Below are 15,445 nucleotides of genomic sequence, written 5' to 3'. Positions count from 1 at the left end.
ATTGTATGTATTATCTTAAGTGGCGTAATGATCCCAGAAAATGATTAACATTTTTTTTTCTTTAGGAGCATAGTGCCTTGGATTAAGAAGTTTGGTACCAACCCCATAACTGGAGAGGTATTTCAGTTATTTCAACTTATTTATTAGATGCCAGGGGCAAAGAGGGGGGGTGGGCGGTGTCACCACATTTGAATAAGAAACAATATCGAGTCTATAAAACACGTAAACTCCATGAAGCACAACACGTGTATTAGTGAGAACAGCATACACACCGGGACATTTGACTACACATCACATTTTTGACATTATTGATACTGCTTGCATTAGACTGGTCGAGGGTACATAAATTAAGCCTTTAAATAGAAGTGTTATTGAGTTGTTTACACTGTCATATACAATAAAAGAGGCTGCACAGCAACAGAAAATAAAAATGAACACAAAAAAACTGCCTAGCAGGTGGACTTGCACTCGGGAGTAGAGTGGACGAATTCTTTCTACACAGGTCAAAATATAACGTCACACTCTGCGTGTATGTTTTAATTCAACATATAAATAACACTTCTTTTTTTTTTTTATAGCACACTTAAAGTGTTGATTATAAATTACAAAATGCTAAAAATGAACAAATTTGTGTTGCGTTTACAAAAACAGCACCCCTACTTCCCACGCTGACCAATAGACTTTTCAAACTCTTTGGAGGTAAAAGCTCATTATCAAATATCCTGCATGGATTAAACCACTAGAGGGCGTCAGACTCCATTTGAGGAGAAGCCAAGCACATCAGCAAAGGCTAAGACTGATGACAACAAGTAAACTGCGACATCATTAACTCCAGATGATGCTATCGCACGTTTATCATAGATAATGCAAAGCTGCAAGCAAGAATCTCTGGTTGTGTGCATGTTGTAAAGAGCACTGCGGGTAATTTTAGAAGAAACCTATTCAGTGTTTTTTTCTAAGGCAAGCTCGTATTTTAGGGTTAGAAAATCTCTAATAAACTTATCGTTTTTTTTATGATACAGACCTCAATTATACCTAAAAACCATCTGTGAGTACTTATGAATATGCGATCCATCTTATGGTTTTCAAATTAATAAAATAAAATAATAAAATGGCCCAAAACCCCCATAGACTTACTGTACATTGAATAACATACCTTGAGCCTCTTTTAACTTTGGCCAGAAACTAGTGTTGTTATTGTTCACTAAAACAAAAACAATTAAAAATTGTTTGCGGTATTAAATAAAGCTAAAATATAAATATTCAATGGAAAAACTTTGCCAAAACTAAAACGGAATTAAAAATACATTAATGATGCATTAAAACTAAAGATAAAAAATTACTAAAATTAAAATATAAAAACAAAAGCAAATTAAAAATACCATAAGAATACTATAATAGCATCTAAATAATATAAAAAACAATGCCAGTAACTACCTAGCAATAACCCCGAATGCATTTGTAACTACTGCTCTAAAAAACATTCAACACACTATTTACCTTGTTTCTTTTGTGTTACTTTGGAAAGAAATTGACAATAAAATGTTAACATAACCAAAAGCCTTTCACAATCTCATTGCATATTTGCCAAACGATAGGTATTTTTTGCTTTGAGAGTTTCATTTTATATTTCGCAAAATAGTCAAGCTTCAGAAATTCGCTTATGTGTCGCTTAGAGGGAAAATACTCTATTACTGTAGCCATCTAGAAATCATTATTGAGGCTATATGAAGATATTTCACAGGCCTGCTGATGGTGGCTAACAGCATTCAGTGTGCCAGGAGTGGATGTGGACGTGGGTGTGAATTGCTGTGTAATCAGTTCACTGGACGCACATCACTGCACTCTTAATTTATGGAATAGGAGTTATAGGATCGCTGCATGTGCGTGCTGCATACATAAGCAGTTTGCACTGGCATCAGCGAAAGTTGTGTGAATGTTTACATAGAGTGTTTCTTGGGTGTGATGCAGGACGTCCTGTATTTACTTGCTTCAAAATGCATATTCAGTGTCCATTGAAGCACATGGCTGTCATCTGTAATTCATCTTTACATCTTCACAGCTATGCATCTGAGTGAGTGCATGTCTAGACATGCCTCTGTGATTGTGTGTGTGTGTTTCTGTTCGTACACACAGTTTGACCGTGTTATCTGAAGTATTCATGATTGATTTGTCTTGCTAGATGGAGAGGAGGAGAGTAAGTGCTGGAGTTGATGAGGGGTGACTGTGAAAACAGTGTGTGTGTGTTAGAGTGACTTTTACAGAGATCTTCTGGACATGCCAGGACTTGTTCTCCGGTGCAAACATTATGCTCTCATGTGTTCTGCCTTACGATTTTGTGGTTAAATGGGTAGTAGTGAGGCATGTAATCAGATGTTGTATCAGTTCTACTGTATATATTGCATTTTTGAAACACCTGTGTGTTTGTTAAGCAAGGCAAGTTTATTTATATAGCATATTTCAGACACTGTGGTAATTCAAAGTGCTTTACATAAAATGGATTTAAAAATAATGATTAAATAATCCCAACAGATGCTTAAGAAAGTGTATAATAAAAACGAACTGAAAATATAAACATTGATTTACTATGTAATTAAAAACAAATAGGAAGAAAAGACAAGAATAAATAAGTGGGACACAGAAGGACGCAGCACAATGAAATCACAAATGACCTCCTTTATTTGTCTAATAAAGACCTTTTCCTGTGCCAAATACATGAGTGCACTTTACTCATGATCATTTATCAGAGTATAATGCATTTTTCCACCTGTTCTGCTGAAGCAAGGCTGGGGGAAAATAATAGCCAATACTATCAAGCAAATGAGGAACAAATCAAATCCTAATGGATACAATCCATTCAGCCAATCTGATTGCAACTTGTGATTTCAAGTAGTTCTTGCCATTTTTGTGTCCAGTATCCATCAGGTTTTCCACAAACAGTCTGTAGTCTTGAGGAGGAGACTAGCAGTTAGACGCCCAGTGTTTTCACCACACTAGCTACTGGGTTAACCAGGGGAGGGAGAAGCTTAAAGAAAAAATAATCCTGTCTCCGTCTGAATCAGTGTGTCACTGGTTCACGGTGTGGTCAGTTTACATGTATCCCGCAGGCAGAACAATCCTCGGTCACAAAGTTTAAACCCCTAGCGACTCTGAATAGACTCGACCATGAATGGTTTAACTGAATAATAAGCTGTATTAGCATTGAAAAATTACACTACCATTCAAATGTTTTGGGGTCGGTAATTTTAAAAAAAATATTCTTAAAAGAAGTCTCAACAAGGCTGCGTTCATTTAATCAAACATACAGTGAAAACAGTGAAATATTATTAGAATTTAAATGAGCTGTTTTATATTTTAAAATATGCATTCCAGTGATGGCAACATAACTCCAGTCTTCAGTGTCACATGATCCTTCAGAAATCATTGTAATATGTTTATTTGCTGCTCAAGAAACATTTATTATAATTTCTTATCAAACAGTTGTGCAACTTAATACTTTTGTAAAAATTGTGATACATTTTTTTTTTGTATTCTTTGATGAAAAGTTTAAAACAACAGCATTTACAAAGGAATCTGTTGTAAGATATTAAATGTTTTTACTTTTGATCAATTCAATGCGTCTTTGCTGGGTACAAGCATTATTTTTTTTAACAAAAAATCTTACTGACCCCAAACTTCACCTTTTTTTAAATATCGTTTTACAGTTACTATATGCTTAAAAAAAACCTAGCCAACACTAAACAGCACTTTATCTAATTAACTTGAGTCTTTTTTTTCCTGTTATCTCATAGGAACTGACCTTTTCATTTCCCTAAAACCATACTTGATCCACAGCATTACGTGATGGTGTTTTATCATCATGGTGATTTATCATCGCCCAAACACGTCCTTTATGAATCAGCTATTTCACGTTAAATAATTAAGCACAATTAGACATTCACAGGGTGTGATTACATTATGATTGAGAATCTAGGTGTGTCTAAGAGCCAAAGTCTGTCATATATAGTCACAAATTTCCTAACTTCCTGAATCTATCTTTCTCTCCTTAGAAGCTTGAGGCTAAATCCCTCATCAAGCTTAACTTCAGCAAAAACAATGAAGGTAAATATGTTTGTGTGTTTGTGTGTGTGCGCTCTTTATCCTCTTACCTGACTTGCGTCAACAATATGTGCTTATGACGAGATAATGGATTGAAGTCCTCTACAGTGCATATTCTGTCTTTCTCTCCTGTACGTTAGGGAAGTACCACTGTCCAGTCCTCTACACAGTGTTCACAAACAACTCCCACATTGTTACCAACAAAGTCACAGGGAATGTTTTCTCTCATGAGGTAAAACACGCTACATCCTAAATGTTTTAAAGGTCTTTTGTATGTTAAATTTATAGGAACACGCCAATATTTTTGCTCATTTTCCAACTCCCCTGGAGTAAAACATCCATTCGGCCAATCTCCGGGTCTGGTGGTAGCACTTTTAGCATAGCTTAGCATAGATCATTGAATCTGATTAGACAGTTAGCATCTCACTCAAAAAAAAATGACAGAAGAGTTTCGATATTTTTCCTATTTAAAACCTGACTTTTCTGTAGTTTCATTGTGTACTACTAAGGTCGACGGAAAAGGAAAAGTTGCATCAACATAACCAAAGTGATAACCCCTGCTTGCACAGGGAGCGTGCCTTGTAACCATGGAGACATTTCTGAGTGAAGATATTTACTTTGTCGTAGATCCTGAACCATATCTATTTGAACCTGAATACACTGAAGATTAGGTTGCCACGTTTATGTTGACGGAAGGTAGCCTATTTTCAGGCGCTGCGTAATATCATTGTGCCGCTGCACCCATGGTACAGCAGCAAAGTTCCTTGATTATTACGCAGGAATGAGAGTATAGTTCCCAGCCATATCGGCCTAGAAAATCGCAACTTTTCATTTTCCGTCGGTCTTAGTACACAACTGGGAGGCACTTGCAATTGACAGACCCAACTGGCGTGCAGCAATTGACAACGGCCGCAGGGACTCTCAGGAGTCCTATAAGTCATTTCTGGAAGAGAGAAGCTCAAAACGGGAAGCAGTTCGTCGCACTCGACATGAACGGCCATAGTAGTAGTAGTAGTAGTAGTAGTAGTAGTAGTAGTACACAATGTAACTACAGAAGAGTCAAGGTTTAAATAGGAAAAATATCAAAACTCTTTAGTCATTTTTGAGTGAGATGCTAACGGTCTAATCAGATTCAATGATCTATGCTAAGCTATGCTAAAAGTCGCCAGACCCAGAGATCGGCTGAATGGATTCAAAAACGGTAAAACTCAACTATTTAACTCTAGGGGAGTTGGAAAATTAGCCTATTTTCAAAAATAGTGGCGTGTTCCTTTAAAGGGACCACAGTCTACACGTCTGTAGCATTTTATGTTTACCCCATGAAGTCCACTTAAAATGTTTTCTTGCACACAAACTAAAGGAATAGTTTGCCTAAAAATTTAAATAATAAGTTCTACTTTATACAAATGGTTATAGAAATATTTCAAAATGTATATTGTTTAACCCTTGTGCATCAATTTAAAAAAATTACACACTACATCCATACCAACACACCCACACAATTATAGCTGCATAATTTATCCAATTGGCTCTATAGTATGCAGAAGCAAAAGAGCATTTGCTTTATAGGCCAAACCTGAGAAAATGTTTACCAGATGGTTCCATTAGTAAAAATTTTAATTTTGAAGCCTTGCCAACAGATGAAAGCCTATTAACAAAGATTGCATCATTTTATAGTTAAATGGCCTTGGGGTGAAAAATTGCAGTTTTAATGGGTTCCAATGGGTCCTGGGTGTAACTATTTTGTGTACCTAGTGTACATTTATTAAAGAAAATGGGTGTGATATAGTAAAATTCCAATGAAAATATACATTTGTGACAATTTATGCAGTTGGCATTAACAAAAAAAATATCCAACAAACATAAATAAAATAATAAATTAATATTAAAATTAATTAATTTAAATTGAAGACAATTTAATTGTATTCATCAAATGTAAATTGTTCATGTTGACCCAAACTTTTTCAAATGATAATTTTTAAATAAGTTAATGTTGCTCTTTTCTATTCAAACACAGTGGCCAGTGAATGTTGAACTTAGGGTCATATAAGTTGTCAGTTTGACTCATGACCTATATTGCAAGTCTTCTGTGTCAATTTGATGAAATTTAAGTCATTAATGTGGTTGACATCACGTCAATGATTTCTGAATTACCCATTTTTGCAGTTCAGTTTCCATGCATGGTGGAAAATGTAGGTCTATACTATAGAGCAAGGAAAATCCAATTGTTCATGCTCTCTTTAACCCCTTAACTGTCACTTGCCCGTATACGGGCATTCTACATTTACTTCACTATATTACTATTAAATCCTAATCTAGTCATGACAAACTATATATCATTGGAAAGGTCTAAGGCTCAAGAATACATATTTGTTGATGATTTTGCAGAAAATATATATTTTGGAAGAGTAATGGATTAATATATGACAAGAGTGACAAGAGTTTGCATCAAAAAATCTGTATCATTACAGGAGTTTTCACCTTTGTAACAAAAAGTCAACAACCACACTTTTAATCATTCAAACTTTGATTTTCATGCTAAAAGTTCATAACATAAACATTGATTCTAGTATTTAGCCAAAAATATTCAGAAAATAATATTATATATAGAGAATATCTGCCAGATCAATCTTTAGGAATCACCAATATGGTGTGTCTAACCCCTAGTGGATTTCTGGAGGTTATGCAGCTAAAAGTCTTACAGAAAACTCATTTTTTGAGTTTTTGACCTAAAATTTTGAACACAACTTGGTTAGAATTTTGGCTTTGACTTTCTGTCTTTTTTAGGCTGAAACCTATATTCATTTATATATTTTTTTATAAAATAAATAATATTTATTTTATTATATTTTTATAACAATAAACTTAAATTTCAATAACTTTTATATAATTTAATTATATAATTTCTTTCCACTTCAGCAATAATCAGCCAAGTGTCTTCTTTTAAAAGAGACCAACCATAAGTCTTTAGTCCAAAGGGTTCATGAATTACAACCATTTAAGTTTGGGTAGTGCATTTTCACGAAATGCTCAAAAAGGGGGGTGACAGGTAAAGGGTTAATATCATACTGGCATTAATCATTTACAGTCAAACCAAAATTTATTCAGACACCTTCAACATTTCTCACATTCTATCACAGTTCATTCGCTGTAGTTTAGAAAATAGTAATAAAATGACACAAACTATGTGTCAGAACAAATTCAGCTTGATAATGTCAGATAACTTTGATAGAAAGGTATGTAATGGATTACAATCAACCAGTCAGCTGTTAAATTTAAATAAACAATTAGATAATGCCAATTTAGGTCAACCAATTACCAAGCAATGCTTCATTTTGTTCAGTCAGTCAAAAAAAAACACTTAACATGGTCAGGTCAATGTGTCTGAATAATTTTGGTGCCAGTTTTTATATATTTTACTGGTAGTCCACTGTATGAAGAATTTTTGGATATATGTCAAAGTTTACTTTATTTTGCGATACTCACTTACATAAATGAACTATAGTGTCCTGCACCTACTAGTAAAAAAATAATAAAAATGTCTGAATTTTTGGTTTGTCTGTATTATCGATGCATTAACCTTCTTTAAACTGTATAAATGTGTACATGAATAGTCAAAATCCTGTAAATGTGTGTTTTTGTTTAGGCAGTAGAGCAGCTCAACATCAAAACAAAGAGTTATAAAGACCTGCTGACAGATGAACCATTCACCCGCCAGGATCTCATCACACTACAGGTGACTGACACAGAGTGTGTTGTTTATGACTGTTAAGGGACGATTAAGCAGTGTCACATGAGTGCAGTTATGTTAGCATGGCTGTGACTTTAATACAGCTTTTCTAGACACAAGTTAGTATTAAGCAACTCACGTTTCCGACAACAATTACCCAGTTCGATTTTAGTTTGTATGTGACTGTGTATCAAAACCCTGTGCTTTCTGTGTGATTTCAGTGTTATGAAATGTCAGGTTGAAGCCAGTTCACATGCACTAGTGTTTAACAGCTGTCAAGAGAGAGCGAGAGAGAGACAGTCAGACTGATCCTGATGACAGACAGACAGGGATCATTTGCATGCCACAATTATATATATCTGCTCCGCTATTTTAGTATTCATATCCTCAATGGGCTTTTGTATATGTTCAGTTTTCATTTTAAGTTGTTTGTTTTTAGAAATGAAGGACTTTTTTTTAGAAAGTCCTTTTGTAATTTTTATTAGCATTTTTACATCACTATAGCTTAAATACATTTTATTTATTTTATTACTTTAATTATCTAAAACTATTACATAAAATTATTTTTTGGTTAACTAACACTGGCCCTTAAGTTTGTAAAATATAAAATAAAAACATTTATAATGGATTTTTTTGTGGAAAATCCTTTCACCAGGATAAATGTTAAAATGCGCACTGTTCCAAAATAGCCACATGTTAACATGAGATTTGTGTTTTAAAATGAATCTTTAAACCTTCATTCTTCCATCGGGTCATTTTGACCCGAAATTTAAAAATTAAGTGTTCATCGGAGTGGTCCAAGACCTCAGGAACTTTTGTCGCACTTGAACCATGAATACACACAAAAAATTGACAGGATTCAAGGATTGTATGTGGTTGTAATAAAAAAGTAACAAATCCTTCCCTTGTGGGTCAATTGGACCCTTTTAGGAAAGAATGGAATGTGAGGAACGCTTCAGTATACATAGAAAAACCTTAAAAATGCTCAGAATTTAAACAAAAACTGCTAAAACTACCAAAAAAATATTTTATACATCTACGTCTTTATACGTCTACATGTGTATCTGAATGCATTCTGAAGAGACAAACTTAAGAACTGACTTTAGGGCCCAGCGGAACAGCTCAGTTGCTCCTTATAGAGCTATAAGGTCATAAGATATTATGTTATTATTTTTTTCCATAAGAGGTCGGCAGAGACACCCAAATTGACCCAATGTGAGAGACTTTGAACTGGTTATTGCATGTATTGAAGAGTTATTTTGAATTTAAGTTGAAAGAATGTGCTTAAATTTTATTATTTTTTATCAAATCTAGTAATTTAAAGGTAAATAAAATAAAACATCTCAAACAGTTGCATTAAAAAAATAGAAAAAATATTTTAAAAAATGACATGAAATAAGCTTTCTGGCCAAAAAAAAAGAAAAAAAGTAAAAATTTTAGGGCTTCGGGTCATTTTGACCCTTGAGGGAAGGATTTGTTACAGGATGTGGGGGAAGGATGAATTAAACTCATGCGTATGACTAATGACCCCATAAAGCCTGTAAACCTGGCAACTTTTGCTAGGGTTTCCACCAGAAACTGACAGAAAATTTCACCCACGGTAATGACATCCGTAGCATCTGACCACTAAAGAATGTTTGGACAGCTTTAAGGATGAAATAACACACATTTTTGTAAGGACAAATTAATATAAACCCTTTAACAAAAATATAAGCTGCACATTTCTGCTTTCAAGCCTTCTGTGGAATGTCTTTTCCCATTGACTTCCATCGTAAGTGCAAACATCCCTTAGATTGAGAAAACAAACAAATCATCAAGTTATTGTATGTGGTAATTGACAGCATGCCATCAATTGAGATAAACTTGTACTCGACCCCAAAGATGCCATTATAACCTGAACATGCTTAATGAAGAAGGCAATAAAGCACTGATCGAGAAACTGTGCAAATTATGAATCAAACATAGTGTCTGAATAGATGGGATTAACCATTACAGCAGCATGTGGCGACTGTCTAAAGTTGTGTTAAGCTTCGCTGTAAATCCATTTGAGTGTTAGAAAGAACTTATCTAACCAGGGTCAGATTTATATCAACAAATCTATACATGGCGCTGGCCTGGCATGTTAGGATCTGTGTAGTAGGTCATGTCACTACCCTTCAAAAGTTCGGGGTCAGTAAGATTAAAAAAAAAACAAGGATACATTAAATTGACTGACAGTAGAGACGTGTAATGTTACAAAAGATTTCTGTTTCAAATAAATGCGGTTCCTTTTAATGTCTTTCTATTCATCAAAGAATGTGACACTGAAGACTGGAGTAATGATGCTGAACATTCAGCTTTGCGATCAGGACTAAATTACATTTTGAAATATATCATATTTGATCAAATTAAGTTTGTGATTTTGAAGTCTCTTATGCTCTACAAGGCTGCATTTATTTGATCAAAAACAACAAAGTTACTGACCCCATAACTTTGAACAGTGTTTTATGCTTGCATTTCCTGTGCATTTTTATGCAATAATATGGAAATGAAGAATCTGTTATAATGACTGATTTACAGCCCTTATACAAGTATAGACGTCTATTCAGCCAGAGAAACGTGGGTGTGTGTGAAAGAAACTGTATGCTGAATCAAGTGTTTTCTGTGTGTGTGTGTGTGTGTGTGTGTGTGCATGTGACCTACAGTGGCCAGTATTCATAGAAAGTCCTTGCATGGTTTATTTTTGGCCAAGGAGATAGTTGATGGGTGTTATGGGGGTGTTCAGAGAAATAGAAAGGAACTTGGAGTTATTTTAGGGTGAGATTAGGCCATATGGCTCAGAGTGGGAGCTTTGGACGGGTCTATCTCTGGAGCTCGAGGAAGGGCAGGTCAGGGAGGTGTCGGGCGGCATAGTTTAAGGGTTAAAGATTTTTTTAGATGGACAGGAGTTATTTTGGGTGCCACGTGGGATGGGAAAGCTGGGGGAGTTTTAAAAAGGATAGGGTGGAAAATATTTTAAAACAGAAGGAGATGGTTGAGAGTTTAGCTGAAATAGCAGGACTGAAATGGGCTGAGGTATAGTTTCACTGTCTGACCTATTTGGAACGGATACAACTGTGGGTCAAGCAAAGAGCGGAGGAGAGTGTGAGAGAGAGAGATGAGAAGGTCCTGAACTCTTTTTGTGTGTGTGTGTGTGTGTGTGTTGCAGCAGACAAGCCCCCAAACTGTCCAGTCATCAACATCTACACTAAACTGATAAAACGTTGCCAAAACAAATTCATTTGAGAGTTTTTACTTGTCTTTCTATTTAGGGAAAAATAATATGCAAGTTGTTTTATAATAGTTGTGTGTATATCATGATGTGTGCATAGTTTTTCAGCAAATCTGAAGTTGTCATATAACATCTCACTTTATATCCCAGGATCCTACAAATCTGGATAAATTCAATGTCTCCAACTTCTTCCATGTGAAAAACAACATGAAAGTCCTCGATCCTGGTGAGTTCAGTGTTTTGAATGCAGTACAAAAAGTTGAATCGAAGATTTTACTCTTTTCAGGATGGCATATTCTTATTCATAGTATGCAGTAAATAGTATGTTTAGTGTGCAAATCATGTGTTGCATTGTTCTTTTTAACCAACACTAAAACTATTAAAAATTATTTTAGTTAATTTAAATAAAATTAAATACAAATATTAGATGGAAAATGTGAAATTAAAATATAGTTTTTCATCCAATAAATGTATATAAGTGCTAAGATTATTAAAACTTAAATAAAATAAATGAAATCTGCCCAAAAACCCCCAAATTAAAATAAAAAAAGCTAATCCAACACAAATAAATATGATAATAGTAAATAAATAATATTTTATTTAACACTGATGTGCAGTTTACAACAGAGCACACTTTACTGGGTTCTGTATTCCTCAATAACACCGATCGCAAATTAATAATTGAAAGAAATCAGACTGTCAATCAGTTAAAGGCTGCAACATACTCCGCAAGAACAGAGAAAAAAGTTCTCGCTCCCAGGGCTGTGAGAACAAAATTACGTAATTGTTCTCGGAGCCCTGGTTTGGGAGTTCTCGCAGCTCGTTCTCGACACATCGTCTGAGCAGAACTTTTTTCTTGTGGGTGTCCGAGAACTATTGTGTGATTGGTCAGAAAATCTTAAAGTGGGCGGGGTTAATGCGGAGAAACGGAGATGTTCGGCACCTGCTTTTCTCGTGAAATATGAATGTCCTGGCCAGAACAAACTTTGTTCTTGTTCTTGCCACCTCGAGAAAACAAACGCATATCTTTGTTCTTCCAGAGTATGTACCAAGCTTTAGACTTTACCTGTGAGACTGAGAGTTGAATAATTTAGCTCCAGGCTCAGGTGTGCAATTTTCACATTATAGTCCCCATTCTTTTCATTTCATTATGTAGCCATATTACTTGTGTTAGCCCAGCTGTGATGATTTTAGGAAATTAATTGGTTAACGAGGTAGCACTTTGTGCAAATTGTTAGGGATTCACTTTGCGTAATGAATTAGCTAAAGAAGTGTATTTGCCAAATTATGTGAATTCAGTTGAATCCCTGAACATGACGTACTCAAAAGGCCATAAAACTAACCATTGTGACAGGAATGCAAGATTGTGTGTGTGTATGTCATCGCAGACTGTAATCGCTGACCAGTGGTCTTAAATTAGCCGGAGAGATCTGTATTACTGACAGCACCGCAACACTGTCTGCGCTGCTGTTAATGCAGATCTCATGATGTGGCTGGTTTACTCTGAGTAGATTAGACATTTTGATATCTTTTAAAAACCCTGTTTTATTGTTGGGTCCTTCTGTGAAACATCCTCAGATGACTGGATGGTAGCACTTCATTGAATCCTGTATAATGCATTTTAATATTCTTTATGCATTCAAATGGTATTCATGTCATGTAATACACACTAATGCATTGTCTTTTATTATATCAACGTCATAATGTCATAAAATAAAGTGTAATTCATTTTCTATTGTATGTATGTATATATTCTATATGCTGCTCAAGAAACATTTCTTATTACTGTCAATGTTGTAAACTGTTGTGCTGCTATCATTGTGGGTTTTTTGATTGATTTATTATGCTTTAATCAGGGACAATACACTTTAATAATACATAAAATATGTAAAAATGTGCCAGATTTAGCCACTGGCTAATTTTCATCCGTAGTCCCATGGCAGGTTGATGTTAGGGACAAAACAAAACAAACTTTCTATTTAATAGAAAGTTTTAGAAGAACAGCATTTATTACATCAATAGTATGTTGTATTTACTATAACGTTTGATGAAGTTAATGTGTCCTTGCTGAATAAAATGATTAATTTTTGAAAACCCCAAACCTTTGTTTGACCAGTATTGTGTATATATGTGCACATAAAGGCAACCATACCCAGTGTTTTCATGAATCTGTTGACTGTTGTATTGTGGCGATGTCACTTTTATGAGCCCCTGTCCATTTTTCCTTTCTCTACAGATGAAGAGAAAGCCAAACAGGACCCAGGATACCATCTGAAAACCACAAACCTGGAGACGCGAGAAACCCTGGCAGAGCTCTATAGGGACTATAAAGGAGATGAGCTGTTGGCCTCCACTATGAAAGAGCCAGCAACCAAAAAAACAGACAAGTTTAATGCTGTGAGTGTTTCATGACAAAGTGTTTTAAAATATTGCCTTTCTAGCTCTAGTCAATGGCAGATTCTTCTCTCTCCTTTCTCTTTGTCTTCATTGATTACTTTTTGATTCATGTCGTTATTTTGAAGTGCTTATATACACTCACCTAAAGGATTATTAGGAACACCTGTTCAATTTCTCATTAATGCAATTATCTAATCAACCAATCACATGGCAGTTGCTTCAAGGCATTTAGGGGTGTGGTCCTGGTCAAGACAATCTCCTGAACTCCAAACTGAATGTCAGAATGGGAAAGAAAGGGGATTTAAGCAATTTTGAGCGTGGCATGGTTGTTGGTGCCAGACGAGCCGGTCTGAGTATTTCACAATCTGCTCAGTTACTGGGATTTTCACGCACAACCATTTCTAGGGTTTACAAAGAATGGTGTGAAAAGGGAAAAACATCCAGTATGTGGCAGTCCTGTGGGTGAAAATGCTTTGTTGATGCTAGAGGTCAGAGGAGAATGGGCTGACTGATTCAAGCTGATAGAAGAGCAACTTTGACTGAAATAACCACTCGTTACAACCGAGGTATGCAGCAAAGCATTTGTGATGCCACAACCGCACAACCTTGAGGCGGATGGGCTACGACAGCAGAAGACCCCACCGGGTACCACTCATCTCCACTACAAATAGGAAAAAAAAAATAGGAAAGAGAGGCTTCTATTTGCACAAGCTCACCAAAATTGGACAGTTGAAGACTGGAAAAATGTTGCCTGGTCTGATGAGTCTCGATTTCTGTTGAGACATTCAGATGGTAGAGTCAGAATTTGGCCTAAACAGAATGAGAACATGGATCCATCATGCCTTGTTACCACTGTGCAGGCTGGTGGTGGTGGTGTAATGGTGTGGGAGTTTTCTTGGCACACTTTAGGCCCCTTAGTGCCAATTGGGCATCGTTTAAATGCCACGGCCTACCTGAGCATTGTTTCTGACCATGTCCATCCCTTTATGACCACCATGTACTCATCCTCTGATGGCTACTTCCAGCAGGATAATGCACCATGTCACAAAGCTCAAATCATTTCAAATTGGTTTCTTGAACATGACAATGAGTTCACTGTACTAAAATGAGCCCCCACAGTCACCAGATCTCAACCCAATAGAGCATCTTTGGGATGTGGTGGAACGGGAGCTTCGTGCCCTGGATGTGCATCCCACAAATCTCCATCAACTGCAAGATGCTATCCTATCAATATGGGCCAACATTTCTAAAGAATGCTTTCACCACCTTGTTGAATCAATGCCAATTAGAATTAAGGCAGTTTTGAAGACGAAAGGGGGTCAAACACAGTATTAGTATGGTGTTCCTAATAATCCTTTAGGTGAGTGTATATCATTGAAAATACTTTTCTGAACTGGCTGAGCTTCACAACCCAGATTTCACATTGGACATCAAAATGTGACTCAACAGAGAACCAAAATTGTTTCTCATTCAGAAGAAAACTAAAATTATATCCAATCATAACCATGTCATCAAAACAAACTACTGGTAATTTTATACATAGAAGTCTTAACGGTAGCAAACACAACCTGTTAAAGGTTGAAGTAATTGCTGCAATTGATCAATTACAGCTGTTTTTGGTGCAAGAAACCTTTTATATTATTATTATAAAAATGACACTGTGTCATTCCAAACCTGTAAGAATTTCGTTCATCTTCGGAAAACATGAAGATCTTTTTAAGGAAATCTGAGAGCTTTCTGTCCGTCCATTGATGGCTACGCAACTACCACTTTCAAGACCCAGTAAGGCAGTAAAGACCGTAAAGTAATCCATGTGACTCCAGTTGTTCAACCTAAATGTTATGGAGCGACGTGAGTGCTTTGCTTGTGGAAAAAAAATTGTATTTACAAAATATGAATCTCTGTGTTCACGCCTAAAACGTCTGCTCTCACAACACTCTCGTGCACCTGAATGATCGTTGAAGATTAAT

General features: G+C 35.7%; 1 protein-coding gene across 2 annotated transcripts in view; it reads left to right on the top strand.

Moving 5' to 3' along the window:
• ppil2 (peptidylprolyl isomerase (cyclophilin)-like 2) overlaps positions 1–15,445 on the top strand; it is a 57,744-nt gene that overhangs the window by 2,988 nt on the left and 39,311 nt on the right. For both annotated transcript variants that reach the window (XM_079814632.1, XM_079814631.1), the window contains exons 5-10: positions 66–117; positions 4,050–4,101; positions 4,239–4,330; positions 7,745–7,834; positions 11,229–11,304; positions 13,315–13,475. In XM_079814632.1, coding sequence (XP_079670758.1) covers positions 66–117; positions 4,050–4,101; positions 4,239–4,330; positions 7,745–7,834; positions 11,229–11,304; positions 13,315–13,475 — 523 coding nt within the window. The remainder of the gene's footprint in view (positions 1–65; positions 118–4,049; positions 4,102–4,238; positions 4,331–7,744; positions 7,835–11,228; positions 11,305–13,314; positions 13,476–15,445) is intronic.

The sequence above is a fragment of the Gobio gobio genome, assembly GCF_949357685.1.
Source record: "Gobio gobio genome assembly, chromosome: 4".
In the NCBI taxonomy this organism is placed as follows: domain Eukaryota; kingdom Metazoa; phylum Chordata; class Actinopteri; order Cypriniformes; family Gobionidae; genus Gobio; species Gobio gobio.
This window is presented reverse-complemented; position numbering and strand designations above follow the sequence as displayed.